The sequence below is a fragment of the Pinus tabuliformis genome, chromosome 2_1 (assembly GCF_031772625.1).
Source record: "Pinus tabuliformis cultivar Carrire ecotype Pingquan chromosome 2_1, CPIR1, whole genome shotgun sequence".
Classification (NCBI taxonomy): Eukaryota; Viridiplantae; Streptophyta; class Pinopsida; order Pinales; family Pinaceae; genus Pinus; species Pinus tabuliformis.
In genome coordinates, this window is record NC_142299.1 from 545069227 (window position 1) to 545089916 (window position 20690).

Consider the following 20690-nt stretch of genomic DNA (forward strand, 5'->3'; position numbering starts at 1 on the left):
CGCAAAGAAGAAATCTGTTAACAAGGATGTTTTATCGATTGCAAGCCTGAACACACGTAGTCTACGTGCACATCTTAGTGACGTGATTCATCACAGTGACTTAATGGACAACATGATTCTATGTTTTCAAGAAACTCATTTGTACACTCCACCAGTAGTCAAAGAATTCTTATCATTCAATTTTGCAGCTGCACATTGTACACATGGAATTCTTACTTGCATAAACAAAAAAATACCTATTAGAGCAAGAAAGACATTTTGCAAAAACAAAACAGAGCTTACCCTAATTGACATGTACTTCCAACGACCAATTTGTTTAATGAACATTTATGCAGCACCATTTGAACAAGTATCCACAATAATGCAAATAATTCAGGAAGCAAAGTCGCAAACTACATATACTGACTGTGTTTTTTTAGTTATTGGTGATTTGAACATTGACATACAACAAGAAACAGCTCGTAGCAAACTCTTTGTACAATTTATGGAAATGGAAAACTTACATGAAATAACAAGCAAACTATCTCCGCACCGAAACACAGTAATAGACCATATCTGGACAACTTTGCCTATGAAACAGTGTGAGATAAATGTAACATGGGCTTATTGGTCTGATCACAGCATATTCTATGCGCTATTACAGCTCTAGTGACCCTTGGAACAAATCAATTTTAGCCTGTAGCAAAATCAAAGTAGCATTGATACACAAGTTTCTCTACAATTTGCTAAACTTCTTATTCAAGGAAACTTCATATTTCCCTGTTCAAACAAACGCTGTGTTACCCGAGCAATATCAATCTCCAATGGCCATACTGAAAGTCTATTTCTTGTAGCTCCCTTGCAACACTCTGCGTTAACTGATCTAGGTATGTAACAACACATAGAATAACGTTATGCACAGATTTATTATTACATGGAACACATTTTGCTTGTAGACCTAATAGAATACATATTTATTATTACATGGAACAAGTTTTGCTTGTAGACCTCATAGCTTGTACTCGTGTTGTACAGATAACTAATAAGAAAACACAGCACGAAGAAGTAACTCCTCCAGAGCCTTGCTGCTTTTCAGATCAGAGATTGGTAAACAGATAATTAATATGAAAAGACATCACGAAGAAATACCTGCTCCAGAGACATGCTCCCTCTCTGAGACTTGTGACGTCTCAGAAACTGCTAAAAAGTAACTAAAAAACCTTCAAATCTATTCTTACAAGTTTTGTAGTACAAACACAATGTTAATTCAGATTCTTCAATATTGTTCTACAAGCAAAAACAGGAAAGTACATCAAGTTTTGTAGTACAAATATAATGTTAATTCAGATTCTTTAATATTGTTCTACAGGCAGAAACAGGAAAGTACTTCTGAGATAGCAGCCAAGCATCAACTTTGTAGAACAATCACAATACAGGAGTTAAAAGGGCTGAAAATGGGAACAACTTTTCACGGCCAGGTTCTAGTGATATACAAAACACTGGTCGACAAAGCCCACGGAATTGAATTGTTACGTGCTGACCTGGTGGACAGCAAAGGGCATATGACAATTACGCTAAATGTGCCACACAGCCTCATTGCTGCTACTGAAGAGAAGCTTCTAGTTGGCCAGGGAATCTGTGTTACAGATTTCAAAGTCTCTGCTAAGACAGTCTACGACCATGGAGACTGTCCGTGTATACTTGTTTTGCATGGGAAGAGCATATTGGAACCAATTCCACCTATCTGTATGGAATACAGATTTGTTCCCACGACAACTATTAACCAGCTCACCCGCACAACAGCTGAGTTTGCGATCGGCACAGTTGCCGGTCTTGTAACAACAGCGAAAGAAATAGCTGGTCAATATGTCCTAACTATCAAGGACGGCCCAGCTGAAAAAGACAAAGCCACGGTATATACGAATTCAACCATTTATTCTTTTTAACATTTAAATCATCTATACATTTTAAGTAACCGTTCACTTAAAACCAATTACATTTAACACTAGTACATTTTGCAACGCAGGTCTATCTTTTTAATACATTTAAGCCAATTTTCAAATGCATCCAACAACAAATTTCGAAACAAGAAGCACCAATGGTCCTGTTTCGAAATGTTGCCCGAGGCAAAGAACGTGGCTCATTACGGACATGCAAATCTACATTCATTACACCCGTTACTTCAGACAGGGTACTTGGAGACCTGAGAAAACTACTTGCCTCAACAACAAAGGTCCTCTCATACTCCACAAAATATATATTATAAATCTTTATTTCCTCTTCCCCTAAATCACGCACGTTCATTTAACATCCTTTTAGCATTTTTATTACAATATCTAATGCTAGGCTTCTACTGAAACATGGACCAGGTTAAAGGTATGCTGACTATAGCAGACATACACGCAGAACCCTTTGTTATAATCTGTAACAATTGCTCTCTGCCCGCCGATACGTTTGGAACAGTTATCATGGACCAACTTAACTGTTCTACATGCAAACAGCTAACTACATATCGACGCAATTTGCAATTGAATTGCACAATCCAAACAGAGGGAAATGTTCAATACAAATGCATCCTAAAGGACAGTTTACTGCTCGAACTGTGTCCATCCTTAACAGGACTGACGTATGAAAAATATCTCGAAGATGTTGGTGACGTTACATACAGTTTGCGAGATTTCCATGTACACAGCAACTTCCTGTTGGATAGTTCGGATGTCATTGTCCGGACAGATTGACACATTTTATCCTCTGTAGGGTGTCACTTTCTCTGGTCTACGAGTTCATATTTGCTGGAAGCTTGGAATACCATCTTCATAGAATTGTTATATCTGTCTTTATTATTATTTGAACATAAGAACTCTTCCTCTGGGCATTTTAGTTTCTGTTGGGCTGAAAATAAACAACTCTGATAAATGTTTTGATGCTTCGGATTACCATCTTCATGCTACTGTTATACCTGTAGTTACTCTTCCTTTGGGCATTTACTTTCTACTGGAATGAAAAGAAAGAAAGCTCCTTATTGTTTAACGGCAGAAGTTTGTCATGCCATTGGCAACTCAATGTTTTGAACTCTTGTATCAGTTGAATTCACTTAATATCCACTTGAAACATTTTTTGTACTACTCTTTGATCTGAATGACTATGCTGACTGCTTTCTAACAAATATTTTGGAGAAGCCTGATTCTTCCTGCAAAACTCATGGACTGGCTACAGGTGGTGAATGAAGAATTACATTGTCATTGAGTCATAACTATGTGTCCTGAATTTAAAATGATAATAAAGTTGTTATGATTCTTTTCTTCTGATGCTTAGATCCAGAGCTGACTACTTTGCTTTAAACGTGATATAAAAATAGCTTCAGGTCAACAGGAGTAAAGAACTTTATTGATTTATTTTTTGTAAATCATCTAAGCAGAAATATGTTGCTGTTTTCAGATATGCAATAGAGGCAAATGCTATATAATAACTGATGTTGGCTTCTAAATTGACCAATGGCCTCAGGGCCGCATTGGTCAAGCATTTACTGATTTTTACTTAAGACAAATCTAACTATATTTCAGTCTCATTCTGTCTGAATGACTGCTTAGATCCAGAGCTGACTACTTTGCTTTAAACGTGATATAAAAATAGCTTCAGGTCAACAGGAGTAAACAACATTATTGATTTATTTTTTGTAAATCATCTAAGCAGAAATATGTTGGTGTTTTCAGATATGCAATAAAGGCAAATGCCATATAATAACTGATGTTGGCTTCTAAATTGACCAATGGCCTCAGGGCCGCATTGGTCAAGCATTTACTGATTTTTACTTAAGACAAATCTAACTATATTGTGTCAAAATTAGCTCACCGTAAAAACTGAAACGAATACTCATGGACTGGCTACAGGTGGTGAATGAAGAATTTGCTATTGCTGAGGCCCTCATGACCACTGTTCATGCAACAACAGGTAGGCATGGGCCTCTTTGTTTTAAGTCCTGAATTTAAAATGATAATAAAGTTGTTATGATTCTTTTCTTCTGATGCTTAGATCCAGAGCTGACTACTTTGCTTTAAACGTGATATAAAAATAGCTTCAGGTCAACAGAAGTAAAGAACTTTATTGATTTATTTCTTGTAAATCATCTAAGAAGAAATATGTTGGTGTTTTTAGATATTCAATAAAGGAAAATGCCATATAATAACTGATGTTGGCTTCTAAATTGACCAATGGCCTCACGACCGCATTGGTCAAGCATTTACTGATTTTTACTTAAGACAAATCTAACTATATTTCAGTCTTATTCTGTCTGATTTATAAAGGGAAAGGCATCTAGATCGAGGAAATACTGATCTGCTAGATCTACGAATCTGTTACCATAATGCAGTTAGTGCTCTCCAATTGCTTCTACCATGAATGCCAATCTAGATGATATAGAATGGTGCATGCCGAACATCAGGCACTAGATCATCTTGTGTGTTCCTGAGTTGATTTCTTATACTACTTGAAAACCTTCATTCTTGACACATTACAAGCAAAAAGAATGCTATTATTTGGCAGACCTAGGAAAATAGTAAGTGGAATACTTATATTTTCCTTCCCTTCCTCCTCCATTCTAATATTCTTTTCCCTCCCTTCCACTATTCTTTTCAACTAATTCTTCATTTTTCTAAAACCCAATGCCGTTCATCCTCATTCCACTATTCTTTTCGACCATTTCTCCATTTTTCTAATACCCAAGGTGGCTCCTTGCATGAACCTAATCTGCTGGTTGTGATCGTCCTTCATCTTATCTCCCAACCAATTCACGTGTAGGTCGACATAAATCTTAAAATCCAAATTCAGTTGTAGGTCCACACAAATTCTTGTTTGAACTTAATCTGCAGGTTGTGGTGTAGGTCCTAATGGTCTGAAAAATATACCGCACACGGAGACCGAAAGGACGCAATACTACAATGATTCCCTTGATATAGAGATAAAGGTGACCATGAGGGGTATTTGATGTTGCAATACCTTCTTAGGAAATAGCGAAGTAAATTAAAGAATGGTTTACAACTTCTGTACATTAATTGTATACCTGTAAAATATAATTCATCATTAGCCTATAGAAATGTATCCATATAGACAAGAGAAGGCATCTAGATCGAGGAAATACTGATCTGCTAGATCTACGAATCTGTTACCATAATGCAGTTAGTGCTCTCCAATTGCTTCTAGCATGAATGCCAATCTAGATGATACAGAATGGTGCATGCTGAACATCAGGCACTAGATCATCTTGTGTGTTCCTGAGTTTGCAGACCTAGGCAAATTAACTATATTGTGTCAAAATTAGCTCACCGTAAAAACTGAAACGAATACTCATGGACTGGCTACAGGTCGTGAATGAAGAATTTGCTATTGCTGAGGCCCTCATGACCACTGTTCATGCAACAACAGGTACGCATGGGCCTCTTTTTTTTAAGTCCTGAATTTAAAATGATAATAAAGTTGTTATGATTCTTTTCTTCTGATCCTTAGATCCAGGGCTGACTACTTTGCTTTAAACATGATATAAAAATAGCTTCAGGTCAACAGGAGTAAAGAACTTTATTGATTTATTTCTTGTAAATCATCTAAGCAGAAATATGTTGGTGTTTTCAGATATGCAATAAAGGCAAATGCCATATAATAACTGATGTTGGCTTCTAAATTGACCAATGGCCTCAGGGCCCCATTGGTCAAGCATTTACTGATTTTTACTTAAGACAAATCTAACTATATTTTAGTTTTATTCTGTCTGATTTATAAAGGGAAAGGCATCTAGATCGAGGAAATACTGATCTGCTAGATCTACAAATCTGTTACCATAATGCAGTTAGTGCTCTCCAATTGCTTCTACCATGAATGCCAATCTAGATGATACAGAATGGTGCATGCTGAACATTAGGCACTAGATCATCTTGTGTGTTCCTGAGTTGATTTCTTATACTACTTGAAAATCTTCATTCTTGACACATTACAAGCAAAAAGAATGCTATTATTTGGCAGACCTAGGCAAATAGTAAGTGGATTACTTCTGTATGCCATCGTAAAGACCATCTATTCCTATGCATGTTCGTATGGGCTTCATATAGAGTTTAGTTTAACAGTTCTTCTTGTTGAAAGTTCTGAGAGGATCCCTTTCTCATTATTAATGCTATTTCCTATTCACTGATTTTATTTTGTTTTTGTTTTCTTTCGATGTATGTTTTCTATCATACTTTTTTAAACTTGTTTTGTGTCCTTAGTCAGACACATCCTAATTCATGATTGCTTACAAATGATGTTCAGAATCAGAGGATTTTGTACCGGCTGTTCCAGTTGCTGCTAAAGAGAAACCTTTGGTCCTTAGTCACACATCCTAATTCATGATTGCTTACAAATGATGTTCAGCATCAGAGCATTCTGTACCGGCTGTTCCAGTTGCTGCTAAAGAGAAACCAAAAAGTGCGTGCGATGAAGACGATGCTGAATGGTAAAATTCCAAAGGTCAGTCACAAGGTTTGCTGTTAAAATTTTTGTATTTATTCCATATTCGGGGTTTAATCTTGTTGAGATCATAAAAGGACAGTGGATCTATTTTGATCTCTTCAACAAACCCTAATCCAGTAGTAGTGCAAACAGCTTCTTGCTCATCATAGGGTCCGGTTTCAGGGTCCGATTTCATCCATGTCAGATCGATATGCCCTGCCGCTTCCATATGCCATTTGCACCCCATGTCAGATCGATATGCCCATCATTAAATACTGATCATATTTAATCTACCGCCACAGACTCAAAGGGGCACCTAATTTCGCATTTACTACTGCCGCCACATCCATCATTCCATATGCCATTTCAACCCCATGTCAGATCGATATGCCCATCATTAAATACTGCCCTGATCCAATCTGATCTTCAAGATTATTTCTGCACCTAGATCTACCACCAAGATTGCCCGATGTCAGATACATCACTTCTACCGCCAAATACATCATTCCATATCCCATTTGCTCCCCATGTCTTATCGACCACTTAATTGCACCTCAAGTATTTTAGCACCATTCACACTTAAAACCACCTTACAAACACGTTGAACTTTTGTATAAATTGGCACACCTCCCCGCTTCACATAACATGGAATCCATTAGCATAAGCCAACTTACTGAACTCACAGCATTGTTTCTCTTAGCACTTATTCTCATGACTCTTCTGATCATTGACATCGTAAAAGTCGAAAGACAAAGGAAAAAGAAACCAAAAAAAAACTAACATCTCTTTTGGATTATCTTACGCATTGTCTTATTTCCCCGCTTCTTTCTCTATTACAGGTGTACAACGGATGCTTCAAATATGCATTTGGGTCCGCCATCACCGGCTCTGCTCAACTACAGACAGCATGTATCTCTCGGCCTACAGTCAATGTCCGTGTCCTAATAACTTCATAAGTTATATAAGAACTTGAATCAGATCGACTGCAGTGTGTAATAGTTTTGTCATTAAGGCTTTTGCCTACCTTTTACTCTTAGGAAAGCAACTCAGGCAGCAAAAATCAATGTCAATTTGCTATGTCTGATTTCAACGATGCTTTTGTTAATGGGTGACACTTCTGGTATACAGAAGCTGCATTTTGCTTCTTAAAAACTCAGTTCCTTCCAATACTCTAAAAGTTTCACTTTCGGATGCACAGTATAAAATTTCTTAGCAGTAGCATCACTTGGTGCAAGTGTGGCATAACTGAACTTATAAATTTGCTATCTCTGATTTCAACGATGCTGTATACAGAAGCTGCATTTTGCTTCTTAAAAACTCAGTTCATTGTTTTATGCCATTGACTATATATTGATATGTGTTTTCCTCTACTTTGTAGTGCGTAATAGACAGGCTCAACTTGCTTCTTAAAAACTCAGTTCATTGTTTTATGCCATTGACTATATATTGATATGTGTTTTCCTCTACTTTGTAGTGCGTAATAGACAAGCTCAACTTCACGCAGGGGGCTCAACTTGCTTCTTAAAAACTCAGTTCATTGTTTTATGCCATTGACTATATATTGATATGTGTTTTCCTCTACTTTGTAGTGCGTAATAGACAGGCTCAACTTCACGCAGGGACTCGCTGCGTCGCAGCTCCCCTTGTTTTAATAAATGAATTGTAAGTTTAAATATTTTAATTTTTGAGATGTGTTTTTGTTAACTATCTTGGAATTCAACTATATAATTAGTGAGTTTTCAATTTTTCATATAGATCAATTTACAGTTTTACCCTTTACCTTGAAAACTATTCATTACCGCTAATCCTTGATCTAAGGAAGTGCAAACAACTATTTACAATTGCAGCAACTGTTATAAATTCTTGAAAAATGTTTAAACAAATATATCTATAAAAATACGTTAAAAAAATAAGTAATGATAATATCAAAACTCTCAACACATTATTGATCGCGAGACCATAATTTTAGTAAAGAACATATTATGTCATACACATGACTGATGAAAAATATTCCATACAACCTAATTATGTTCCATATACAACGTTCATAAACGTACCAAGATTGAAGCTTAAAGCTTTATAATGATTTAAAAAAACCTCTCTTTAAAATAACAAATAATCAAATTGAAGTGCACTGTCATAGATCTCCAAACGAAACTTCTCTGTGTGGTTCGGTATACCCACGGATGTGTAGTAAAGTCAGAAGGACAATGTTTTAACAAAAAAAATTATTACTTCGATTATTCAACGCTTCCCTCTAAATATCTGTGGAGGACTCAAGCAGTTTGATTGTTTCGATTGTCAAATGATTATTATTTTATTTTATCACAAAAAAAATAATGATTTCAATATTCTATTTTATTGTAAAAACGTTTTTAAGTAACTAAATAAAATTTAATTATTTCCATTATAAAATTTTAATCATAATTGATTTAAAAATAATTAAATAACCAATAAATATTTACTAACTATTATTCTGATATTTAAAATTTTATAAATTTAATAGAAATATAAAAAATAAATGTAACTTAAAAGATACACATAAATAATATTTTAAGAATTTCAATCTCATTCTAAACCAATTTAACTCCGAAAAATCTTAATCAAAATAAAAAAATAAATAAAAATTAGTATTAATTTTTCACAAATTAAAAAAACAGAAGAAAAAGAAAATAGAAAAACATTTGAAAATATATATTATGTTTATTTAAAAACAATTTAATTTTTTATGATTTAAAGAAATAGGTTAATGACCCAAGACTTAGAGGTATCTGAGAGGAGTGAAGGTCTGCCTTTTATGGACCACCAGCAGATTATTTCAAGTGATAAGTCAGCCTGCCTGCACCGATAGCAACCAAAAATGACTATCCTCACTGTTAATTTAACAACTAAATTATAATAAATTTTCCCACCCTATAAAAAAAGTCTAATTACCTACTAACAATAAAAAAATAAAAAAATTTACAAACCATTTTAAAAAGTAATATCCCATCTTGAAATAACCCACGGAGAGAAGAATCGAAGAACCAGTCTCCGATTCTCTTTGAAAGTGCCTGGATCCCACAAAGCACTCGAAAGTCTACTTTTAATTAATTATTTACAGACAGATTACCAACAACATGCATATACCACAGATGCTCTCCCATGTTTTGCATTAAAATATATATATAAACAATAATCAGCGTACCCTGCCCCAGGTAATCTGTTCTGGTTGTTCGGGAGTAATGCGTAACTTGTAAGAAAACAAATATGACACTGCAGCCCCACGTTACTCCAAATATGCCTCCCTTGGCTGGCTAATCACGATACTATTTTACTAATAATTAAAATATCATGATTTCAGGATAACAAATTACTGGCACGTTAGACCAAGCGTACGTTTTTGGGAGTTGTTTATAATGCGATTTTTTGGAGATTCCGGTGACAGAATCCAGTGGAAGAAATTGAGGTTAAATCTTGATTTGTTGCAGTTAAAATGGTTTTTAACTGCATATTTAGATTCAGCACTCTGGAAAACCATTGGGACGCTTTCATTGTGCAGAAACTATCTATCAAATTTGCCATTCCAATAAATTCTTGCCGAATTTCGACTGAAAAAACCTGCCAAAAAAACTTTCAAAAAATCACTTTATAAACAACTGCGTTTCTGGGCGGTAACCTCCTTCGGGTAAGGAGGGACCATATGGTCGCACCGCCTATTCTGGTAACTACACTCACGCGTGAACACGGTTTCCACACGGTATATATAGAACACCACTTCGTTACCATCTCCACAATCTAATCTGTTGAACAATTTGAGTTTCGTGAGAGGGTACAAGTCAGTCTCTGCATCTCCTTCCATTCCTTTGGGATCTCATTCAATTCAGTTTTGATCATTGTAAGGGTGTACAAGTCAGTTTCTGAATTTCGTCACAATCCGTTGTAATTGGAATTTTTGAAAGGATGTCTGAGAATAATTTCCACCACCATCACAAGGAAGACGAGAGCCAGAATTCCACCACCATCACAAGGAAGACGAGAGCCAGAATGCCCCCCAGAAGCGACGCCGTATGAAAAAACGATAAAGGAGGAGAAGCATCATAAGAATTTAGGTGAACTGGGAACAGTAGCCGCTGGAACGTTTGCACTGGTACTGTATATATCTCTCTTATTCCTTTATAACAATTTTAGTGATGATGACGTCAAGTGTTTTCATTGATCGAAGGTATAAATCGTTTTGTAGAATCTGAATTAGAATAATTTATCGTAATGTTAACCAGGGAGCCACTGTCATAGCACTAGTCCCTGCCGTGGTTGAGAAATGGTGGGGTTTGCAAGAGATCACTAAGCGCAAAGTGATCTTAATTTGTTAAAGTATAGCAAATAGTTATGTAGCTGACATTGAAAAAGATTAGGATCTTCTAATAACTTTAAAGTATCTCATAGGTTTGAGATTTCAAGGGTGCCAGGTTTTGTTCTTGCCATTTCTTTCACATTTTTCAAATTTATAAAATTACTTTTCCTTATTTATTGAAGTAAATCTTTATTCCTATAAGTTAAATTTATATATTTAATTCTACAGGGTTCCAAGATCTACTTCATCATTTCTCAACATTCATATTTTTCCTTTAATTTCAGAAACATTACAGTTGAGTTGTGTTTTAAACCTCAAAATCTCAACATTTGCAAAGTTGAGACCCCTATATATAGATTTCTGTGCATTGGAAGAAAGCTGCAGATGTTTGAACACATATTTGATAGACATTGAACCTACAAATATTGATAACCAAGTGCATATCAATATGGTCCATAAGGGAATTAGATTTGAGGCAAACAATTGCTTCCTGTCTCTAGATATTGGTAGGAGAGTAGAATGCCAAACACCAAATAGGAGCAAAATGTATAGAGCACGAAGAAGTTTTTTCAACTCATTCAATCTTATGAAATTTTAATGTTGTATTTTATTGAAAAGTTTTTACTTTGACATGTAGACCCTAGGCATGCATCATAAAAATCCTCCCAAAAGAAAGCTCTAGTTGATAGGTGGTTCTATGGTACAAATAAATTTTAATAGCATATCTTGAATTTTATATTGTTGAAATTCTCAACTATTGATTGCTTTATTCCCAATGAAGGGATACGACAAGGAATCCATACCAGTCATATCCAGGACATTTATGGATCTTATAGAGATTCATGTTGTATCACTTCTGTATATAGATCCATGAAGGAGCCAAGGCAATAATGATCCATATCACAAGGATATCCAGGGGGGAAGTATCGAATACCATAGATAAGATGAGATAGAGAAGAATGCAACATAGCTAGAAATTAAAGAGAAAATTGATTAAAAAACTGCAAGGAGAAGGTAAAAAATATGTGTAATATTCAAGCAAAAATAATATTACATGGCATGAAGTTGAACACAGTGCCTTGGAAAGTTGTAATACTAATCAGAGCAACTACTCTTACAAACTTGTAAGAATGAAATGCTTTACAAGGTTGAATTGGAAGTTGTCTTTAGAGTGTTCAAGTTGCAAAGGACCAAACTCACAACAGTGAGGTAGTGAACTCACTACATTGTCTCTCATTGTTTACAAGAATAATTCTCCATTGTATACATTAATCAAATCCATGTCAATTCTGGCAGCAATGGCTCTGCACATAAGGAAAGGAGACATAAGAAAATGTTTACACTCTGCAGCAACTTACACCCAGATGAGATGATGGAAGAAGCAGTGGCAGATGAATATTTATGCACTGCATTAAGTTGACATAGAAACAATTATTTTTAAAGGAAACGTACCTAAAGATGGAATTGTTCATTTGAAAAGCAGGGCTCTTTTACTAATGTTGACATAGCTGTGGTCTTATCTGTTACTGTCATTTTGTGAAGAGACATGAAAAAGAAATAGGGACAACATTAAATCCTGGCTGACTTTGATGGAAGGGTACTCCATGCTCATGCATTAATGTTAATGCACTATTTCAAAAATATCTCAATCTAGTCAGAAAAGAGGTCAACTGAGAGGTCAAACAATTGACCTTTTTTTCTGGATGTGCAATTTACATAACTATATACCCTAGCCCTGGTACGAGAGGACAAAGAATGGTCATCATCTCCGACATAAAGGAACAGGCAGACGATAATGGACGAAATGGAAAAGAGCCAATCTCACGTAAGGGGTGAACTATGTGCATCAACATAACAAAAAATAAGGTTAGAGCATCCACAATAATTGCTGCATATGGAGTGAAACATATAAGTTATTTACATTTTTCAAACTTATAAACAGAAAAGCCAAATTTATGGGCTTTCATGCTACAACATAGATGGTTTGGCCAAATAGTTAACTATAAATACAAAACCACTTATCAATAGCAATAGCCATGACCTGGAGACAAGGATTTCTTAGCATGTTGATAATGAAATGGACAAAACAATCATTTGCCTTGATTTAAAGAGGAAATAATTTACAGATAGGCAAATGTGACAAATTACATAAATATGCGACGAAAGTGAAAGATAATTAAATAGTCATTAAATCATACTTAAAACAGATTGAAAAATCACTATAATGCTACATAAAAGCCAAATAAATGATTCCTATATTATTAACTTTTATGATAGGAACAGGTCTGATTGCCTTGGATGATTTTTCAGTGATGGTCATTTTTATATGGTCCTGGGCAATGAAAAAAACAAATTATTTTCCTTTAGCTCAGGGACGCAACATAGACTCAACAATTTTCACTTGTTACATATTTTGTATTACTGACAGGTGACTTTTAACAAGGAATTTTGTGGATAAATAACCACTACATAGTCAGGTGATACAGGCTATCTTTCTTGAAATATGTAGCAATCACATAATGTGGACTATATCTAGTTCCTTTTCGGGCATAATATGCCTTTGAGCTATCTGGAAATGCGATTGGCATCTACTCTATTGTATTTTGTTTTCTCATAATGATATACAAGGTTTTTTTCCTTGAAAAGAAAGGAACATACCTGATCAGTCTGAAAGGCATAAAGAATACCATTTTGAAATTAATAAGATGATAGCAGACATAAACTATATGTCCTTAGTGATCCTGTTATATGAATTACTTTTTTCAGATAGTTGGTGGCAAGAAAGTCTAAACCTAAGGGAGTTTGAAATACAAATAAAATACTTATTTTCCAGGCCAATGAAGAACCCCAAAAAAAAACTCACCTTCACGTTTAAACAAATCTTCGAACAAGCCCTTCAAATATATGTAATATGGCATGTCATCAAAAGCCAAAGAGTTGCAATGCTGATAGTACAATGCAAACTCTATCGAATGGGACTGGCATAATGACTGGACAACAAAAGTTAGTCTAAATAAGTGTCAAATTAATCTCAATGTAAACTACAAGATCAAAATAATAAGAAGGTAAAGAATAGTGATTTACTTCAATAGGAGTAGCTATCTTCTTCTAACATATTTTATCATACTTTTGCTTCTTATTTGATACCTTCAGACCTTGTTCCTTCAAAATCCTTTAAATTGTTTTTTCGTCTTCACTAGAGAAACCCATCTAAACTCGAAATCTCATCATTTTGTGCACTTGTGCATATGATATAACACAGGTTTATATGATGGTAATTCTAAAGTTTTCATATCCTTTGCATTGATTTTGATAACATATTGAAATCCAAATTCGGCTGCCAAGATTTCATTAATGTTAATAACATAATGGTTTCCTCCACTCAGTACTCTGTACTTGTAATTAGATGTTTTGGTTTTCAATTTACTTTTTACAATCGCCACTAATATATTGATATTGTAATGTTGTGGTTTCATTGGCAGCTTTAACCATAATGAAGCTAATTTTTTTGCTTTATGGTAACATTCTCAAAATTATAGACAGTAGAGCCATGAACCAAAGTTGTTTACGATGTAGTTAACTGACAAGTACCTTTTGCAAATCGCATGCACAAAGCCAAAATCAGCTAGCTTCAATTGTCCAGAACTAGCTCGGAGAACATTCTCAGGTTTTATATCTCGATGGACAATGCCCAACTCATGACAATATTTAGTGACCATTATTAATTCCTTGATCAAGTTTGCTGCCTGATGCTTAGAGTAGCATCCAATCCTAGACATCTCGTCAGTGAGGCATCCACCAGAGCATAACCCCATCACAAGATGCCAATATTCTTCATATTCATGCACCGCTTGGAGTGTGACAACTTTAGGATGGCCTGACAGATGCTGCATAATCTCAATCTCCTTATACACATTTTCTTTAGTCTTTTTGGGGAGGGTCTTACAGGCCAGCTCTTCCCCAGTAGCTTTGCTCTTGCACATTCTCACCAAACCAAATTTGCCTTGTCCTAATTCAAGGCCGAGATCATAATCTTGTTCAATCTTTCACTTCCTACGAGTCCAGCTAGAATCAAGAATACAACCAACCTTTCTCTTGAATCCTCTTTCTGGTGAATTAGGTAAACAACCCCTTCTTGGAAGAGGAGGAGCAATGCAAGCTGCTGTAGGATGCAAATTTAAGAAACCCAATTCTTGACCTCTCATCTTTTCCATTATTAGCTTCCTCTGCTATTGGAAAGAAAGGTGCAAGGCTAATGATGTGGAATACTCACCATTATTGCGTAGGCGAGCTGTCTTTTCTAAATTGGCATGGTCTACTATTGCTCCTCTTTTCCGCTTCCTTGGCAATGAATCCATTTCAACTATGGACTCTGCCAAAAAAATTTAATTGTTAGCAGATGTGAGACTGCCATATGGCTAACATGCCAATACCCATGTGGACAACAAGTTACATGAAACCCCTTCAAATCACAAAAAGTTTGATGAAAACGTTTGACACGTGTTTCTTACCACAGACACATTATCAACTGCATGAACCAAGTTGGTCAAATGGGGCCCGTTCATCGGACTACATGTGGAAGTTTTCCATTAATGTTTTATTTGGGATAAGTTTCAGTGAGAACCAGGACACCCGATTTTTATCTCCTCGCTAATCAATAAACTCTGTTAATGTTCGTTGAATCTTGAATTGTCCATCGAATCTTAATTACATTTTTTCGAGAACAGAAGCTATTGCCACTGTCATTCCATTAAATAGAAGACCGAGAAGCGTCTGAGAGTGCGACCACTATATTGATGGAAATACTAGCAATAACGCCGAGTCCGTTGGCTAATTAGGTAGGTATGATGTGCGTTATTTCCGAAATTTTTCTCTATAAATGGATGAATTTAGCAGGACGTGAAATCTTTATGGATTCTTTTTTATCATTTTAGATGGGAAGAGCTATTTTGGATGATAAAATGGCAAGTTCTAGCTCTGACAAAAAAGTGTCAACGGTAGCGGGGACATCTGTCATGCTGCATTCCTTTTATCTTTTAGCGTTTAGCATTTCAGGTAATTTTTAATTCGCAAGATACGACTTATTTTTCATGGATCCCTTTTTCACTATCGTTGGCCATAAGATACATGTAAGTCTGAAGCCTAGAGAAAGGCAAGAGAATGAGAGCATCTAGTTAGCAAAGAAAGTAATCTTTCATCCTCAGACACACAAATAGCTACCCATTTCTCTACGCATCGGACCTATTTGGCCGTGAATTTGTTGGATTTTGGTATGGGGTTGATACGAGGTCAAGATTGCTAGAAACTTCAGTTAATTTCTTAAGAAATTGTTTCTCTTATAAATAGTGGTCTATATTAGTATTTGATACAAAAAATAATGTTGCCTGTGGGTTCGATTCTCATTCACATAAACAAGCACATTATAGGTTCTATTGCTAGTGAGAAAAGGGCACATTTTTACTTATTTTGAGCTTTAATGGGGAATTTTTTCTCACGAATGCATTCTTATGTAGCCTTTTTGTTATAGGGTTTTAATGATTTCATCTGATTAATGGGGTAAAACGTACATGCCTTATTGTTTTATAGCTGTGTCGACGTGCCCTCATTTCTAATGTAATTACAGTAGCTGTATGTATTTTTTTTCCCTTTTCGTAAAGCTTTTTAACTTGTTTAACTGAATTTCAAAATTCAAAATTGTTTTTTGAAGAAACATAATAAAAACAAGCCACTGCAATCATTTTTATAATGAAAAGTTATGGTTTTCTTAGGCTGACAAAAAATAATAATTGAATTTCGAAATTGTACCTCCAAGGGCAGATTAATGGGATAATATAGGTGACAGTGGATCAATGGAGAAGAGGAATTAGGCTTTGTCTTTCTCTGCTTTTCTTCTGTGAATAGAACTGGCTACCTCAGATGTCAATTGAATTGAACCAACTGTGCTCTGATGCAACCAGAGGACACCTCTATCAATGTAACTACATGCAAAAAGACTCGCAAACAGTCACCACCTATTCACGGCTCTGAACAATCATGCTAGCAAGTCACCACCTGTTCAATGCTCTGAACAACCATGCCAACACACAACATTGACAAGTGTAAACAAGTGTGGAGGCAAGGAAAAACATAGGATACAATAACTTGCCCCCACAAAAATCACATCAGGGCAAGAGACACTTGCAATAAGAGGGTGAAATCGAAAGTTTGGTTAAAATTTTTTGGAGCCAAATCGCCACCAATAAACTTTTCTTAAAATTGCTTAAACACTGAAAATTTATGGTCACCAGAAGAACTAATCATTGGTCAATGCTCCATTGAACGCTATAGTCCCTACTATGCCCGAGGCAGGGACTAATAATTAACAATACTATGCAATTGTTGTCGTTAATCTATGTATGGAGCTTTTGATTCCAAGAGTACCATTTCAAATGTTTTAATAGTTGGCCTAATGTGTAAATCGTGTCTAGCTTCACCGGGGTTGGGGCTTGTGTAAATTCTGGGTAAGTTTAACAACAATTTTTGTCTTAATAAGGCTCAATTAGGAAATGAATTTTAGAGTGTTATAAAATTATTTTCCGTCCATCGCATCGGGAGTCACTTTGCTATACCTAAGCTACAATTGTGTAAAACAATGATCTATCTTCATGCCCAATGTGTTTTGGCTCAATTAACTAATTACCCTAGTCCTATGGATTGTATTTAACTTATATATTTGTCATCCATAACATTTGGAAAATTCCCTTTGGTTAGTAGCCATCGTGTAAAACAACGATGTAACATATTTTGAGTCAGTTGATTAATAACCTAATATTTCTGAATCTATTAAAATAAAATATTTACCATAATAAAGAATTTGGTTAACTATTCTTTACATATGAAGAAAGTTTTATGCAGAAAACTATTTTTTTATAACAATAAAATTATTATTTTTAAACATTTACTCATGTTTTTAGCAAATTAGATATATGTACATGTATTGAATAATGTTGTTCATGTGAAATCACAATTTATTATTGTAATGTTATTGTAATTTTATAGCTAGTCTAGAATCATCTTAATTCCACATTTATCACACATAGAGACGGCTCAAATCATTCAAGCAGAGATCAAATCTCTCTCTCTCTTTTCCTCTCTATCTCACCTACAAAACATACATACTCTATCTCCATATCTCTCCACCTTTCACTCTCTCTCCATATCGATCTACATATCTATCTCTCCCTCCCTTTTCCTCTCCCTCTCTTTCTATTCCCCTTCTCTTCCCCTTCTGTCTCTCAGTCTTCCCCTTCTCTCCTTCTCCCCTCTTATCTCTCTCCTTCTCTCCCTCTCTTCTCTCCCACTCTCCTCTCTCCTTCGCTCTCTATCCATATCTCCCTTTGCATACTTTCTCTCTCCACCTTTCTTTTTTTATGTCTTTCTTCTTCCCTTCCTCTCCCTACCCATCCTACTTTGTCTCTCTCTCCCTCCCTCTCTTTTTATCTCTCTCAAGTTATCTCTTTTCCTTCCTCTCTCTCCCTTTCTCTCCCAACTCCCTCTCTCTCTCTCTCTCTCTCTCTCTCTCTCTCTTCCCTTCCAAATATATCACTATCTTTATCCCTATCTCCTTGTCGCTCTCCCCTTATCTCCCCTCCATATCTATGTATCCCTCTCTCTCTTTTTCCTTTCCCTCCCTCTCTCTATCCTCTTCTTTTCTGTCTCTTCCATCCTCTCCTCTCTCGCTCACCCTCTCTCCATCTCTCCATTGTCACACTCTCTCTCTCCACGTCTATCTCTATGTTTGTTTTCTTCCCTCTATCTCCCCCCTCTAACTCCATCTCTCTCTCTCCCTCCCTCTCTCTTTCTCTCTCAAGTCCCCTATCTCCCTTTCCCTACTACCTTTGTCTATCTCGCCCCCCCCCCTCTCTCTCTTTCTCCTCTAACTCTATCCCTATATCCCTCCATGTCTCCTTATATCTCTCACCCACTCTCCCCCATCCATCTATGTATTTTCCCTTTCTCTCCCTCTCTCTCTCCTCTCCTTCTCTCTATATTCCCTCCTCTCCTCTCTCCCTCACTCTCTCTACATCTCTCCTTTCCCTCTCCCTCTACTACTATCTCTCTATGGATGTGTTCGTCCCTCCCTCTCTCTCCCCCTCCAACTCCATCTATCTCTTTTTTCCTCCCTCTCACATTTTCTCTCTCCCTCCCATCATATCTCTCTTGGTTCCTCTCTCTATCTCTCTCTCCCTCCTCCCCATCACGCCCTCCCTCTCTCTCTCTCTCTCTCTCTCTCTCTCTCTCTCTCTACTATTTAGCTATGTCACTATCTCCAGTCCTCCCTCCTTATCTCCCCCCCCCCTCCATCTCTCTCTATATCTCTCTCTTCCCCCCTCTCTCCCCCTTGATCCATATCACTGAGAATTGTCACTTTATGTAATTAATGATGCATGTAAAGTCTAATATATTTGACATTTTAAATTTTGATTGTGAAATGAGTTATTGTTTTTATGCATGTGGTATTGATAAGGCATGGTATTGGCCCATAGTATTGTAACAAAACTTAGTTATAATTTAATAATATCCATGGTAATGTGGGGATGAATATGCATGGTGAAGTTTATTGTAGATATTAAGTTCTTATGTTCTTGTTAATTAATTTTTTTTTTATGGAATCATTATTAATCCCTTCTAAGGGAAGACTCTAGAAATAAAAGTTTTATATGATCACTATTAGTTTAGCATTAACCAATGAAAATTACATTGCTTAACTTTTAAAAATCACTACAAAAAACATGCCATTAGTGCTCGAAATAGCATAAAAAATTAGTGTATTTGAGCTTGCAAGTCGATTCAATTGGTGGCGCAAAACTTGGCGCTACAATAAATTTTAACTTGGGCACCAGAAATATCACCCATAATAGCACCATAAATACTGCCAAGTTTAGAACTAAGAATTATTTCTTGCATTATTTCTTCCATGGTTGGGTCCGTTCGTACTTCTAGTTTTGCTCACAATTGTGCTCCCTATTTTGATTCTAGTATGACATGGAAGCTAGCTTCATTTTTTTGTTTCTTAGTTTACGCCATGTTATGCTTCCATTATAATGTCATTTGTTGGTTCGAGTTTTTTTTCCAATATTGCATCACTTGTTGCATCTTTCTTTGCTTCCATTATGGAACCCTCTTTAACTTCTGATATGGCTTCCATTATAGTGGCTTTTGTTGCTTCTAATATTGCATCCATTTTTACTTCTTGGTTTTCTACCTCAATGCCTTCTTTGTTTGCTTCTTAGGGATTGCCAAGTTGGGATTATAATGTTGCTTCCATTATTACTTATCTTTTTGCTACTTGAATTGGATTTTTTTTTTGCTTCTAAGGTAATTCAAAGTTTGGCTACTAGTATTTCTTCCATTATTACTTCTTTGTCTCCTACCTAATTTATTTACTTTTCATCTTAGGTATTGTCAAGTTTTCCTTCCAAAATTTCTACTGCTGTGCTTCTATTTTTCCTTCCATTTTTTCTTCATTTTTTTCTTTCTTGTTAGCTTCATGGTTTTCTTCCTTTTAGTTGTAAGGTTTTCTTCCTATTAGTGCTTGGATTTGATTCTTTTTTAGGTCCAGGGTTTACATCCTTTTTAGCGCTGGGATTTGCTTCAATATTAACCTCTAATTTTGATTTTTGTTAAGTAACCATTTCAACTTCCTATTTAGAGCTAGTGATAGCTCCAAGTATCACCTCCAATTTAATGTCAAATTTTACTTCCATTCTAGAGCCACATTCTACTTCCATTTTAAAAACGCATGTTTCTTCCTTTATAACTTCCATTTATTAATTTAATATTTTTCCTTTAAATTATATTATTTAAGTATATCATGTCCTTTAAATAACATATATCATTATAGGTTAATTCATATTGCATTAGA

At 35.7% G+C, this 20690-nt stretch overlaps 1 protein-coding gene across 1 annotated transcript; it reads left to right on the forward strand.

The window, feature by feature from the left end:
- Positions 1 to 1629: 1629 nt before the first annotated feature.
- LOC149201452 (uncharacterized) lies at positions 1630 to 2882 on the forward strand. The gene is made up of 3 exons (XM_089399728.1): positions 1630 to 1892; positions 2006 to 2212; positions 2349 to 2882. The coding sequence occupies exons 1-3, from the start codon at positions 1728 to 1730 to the stop codon at positions 2715 to 2717; spliced, it is 741 nt and encodes a 246-aa protein (XP_089255854.1). The 5' UTR covers positions 1630 to 1727; the 3' UTR covers positions 2718 to 2882.
- The last annotated feature ends 17808 nt before the right edge of the window (positions 2883 to 20690 follow it).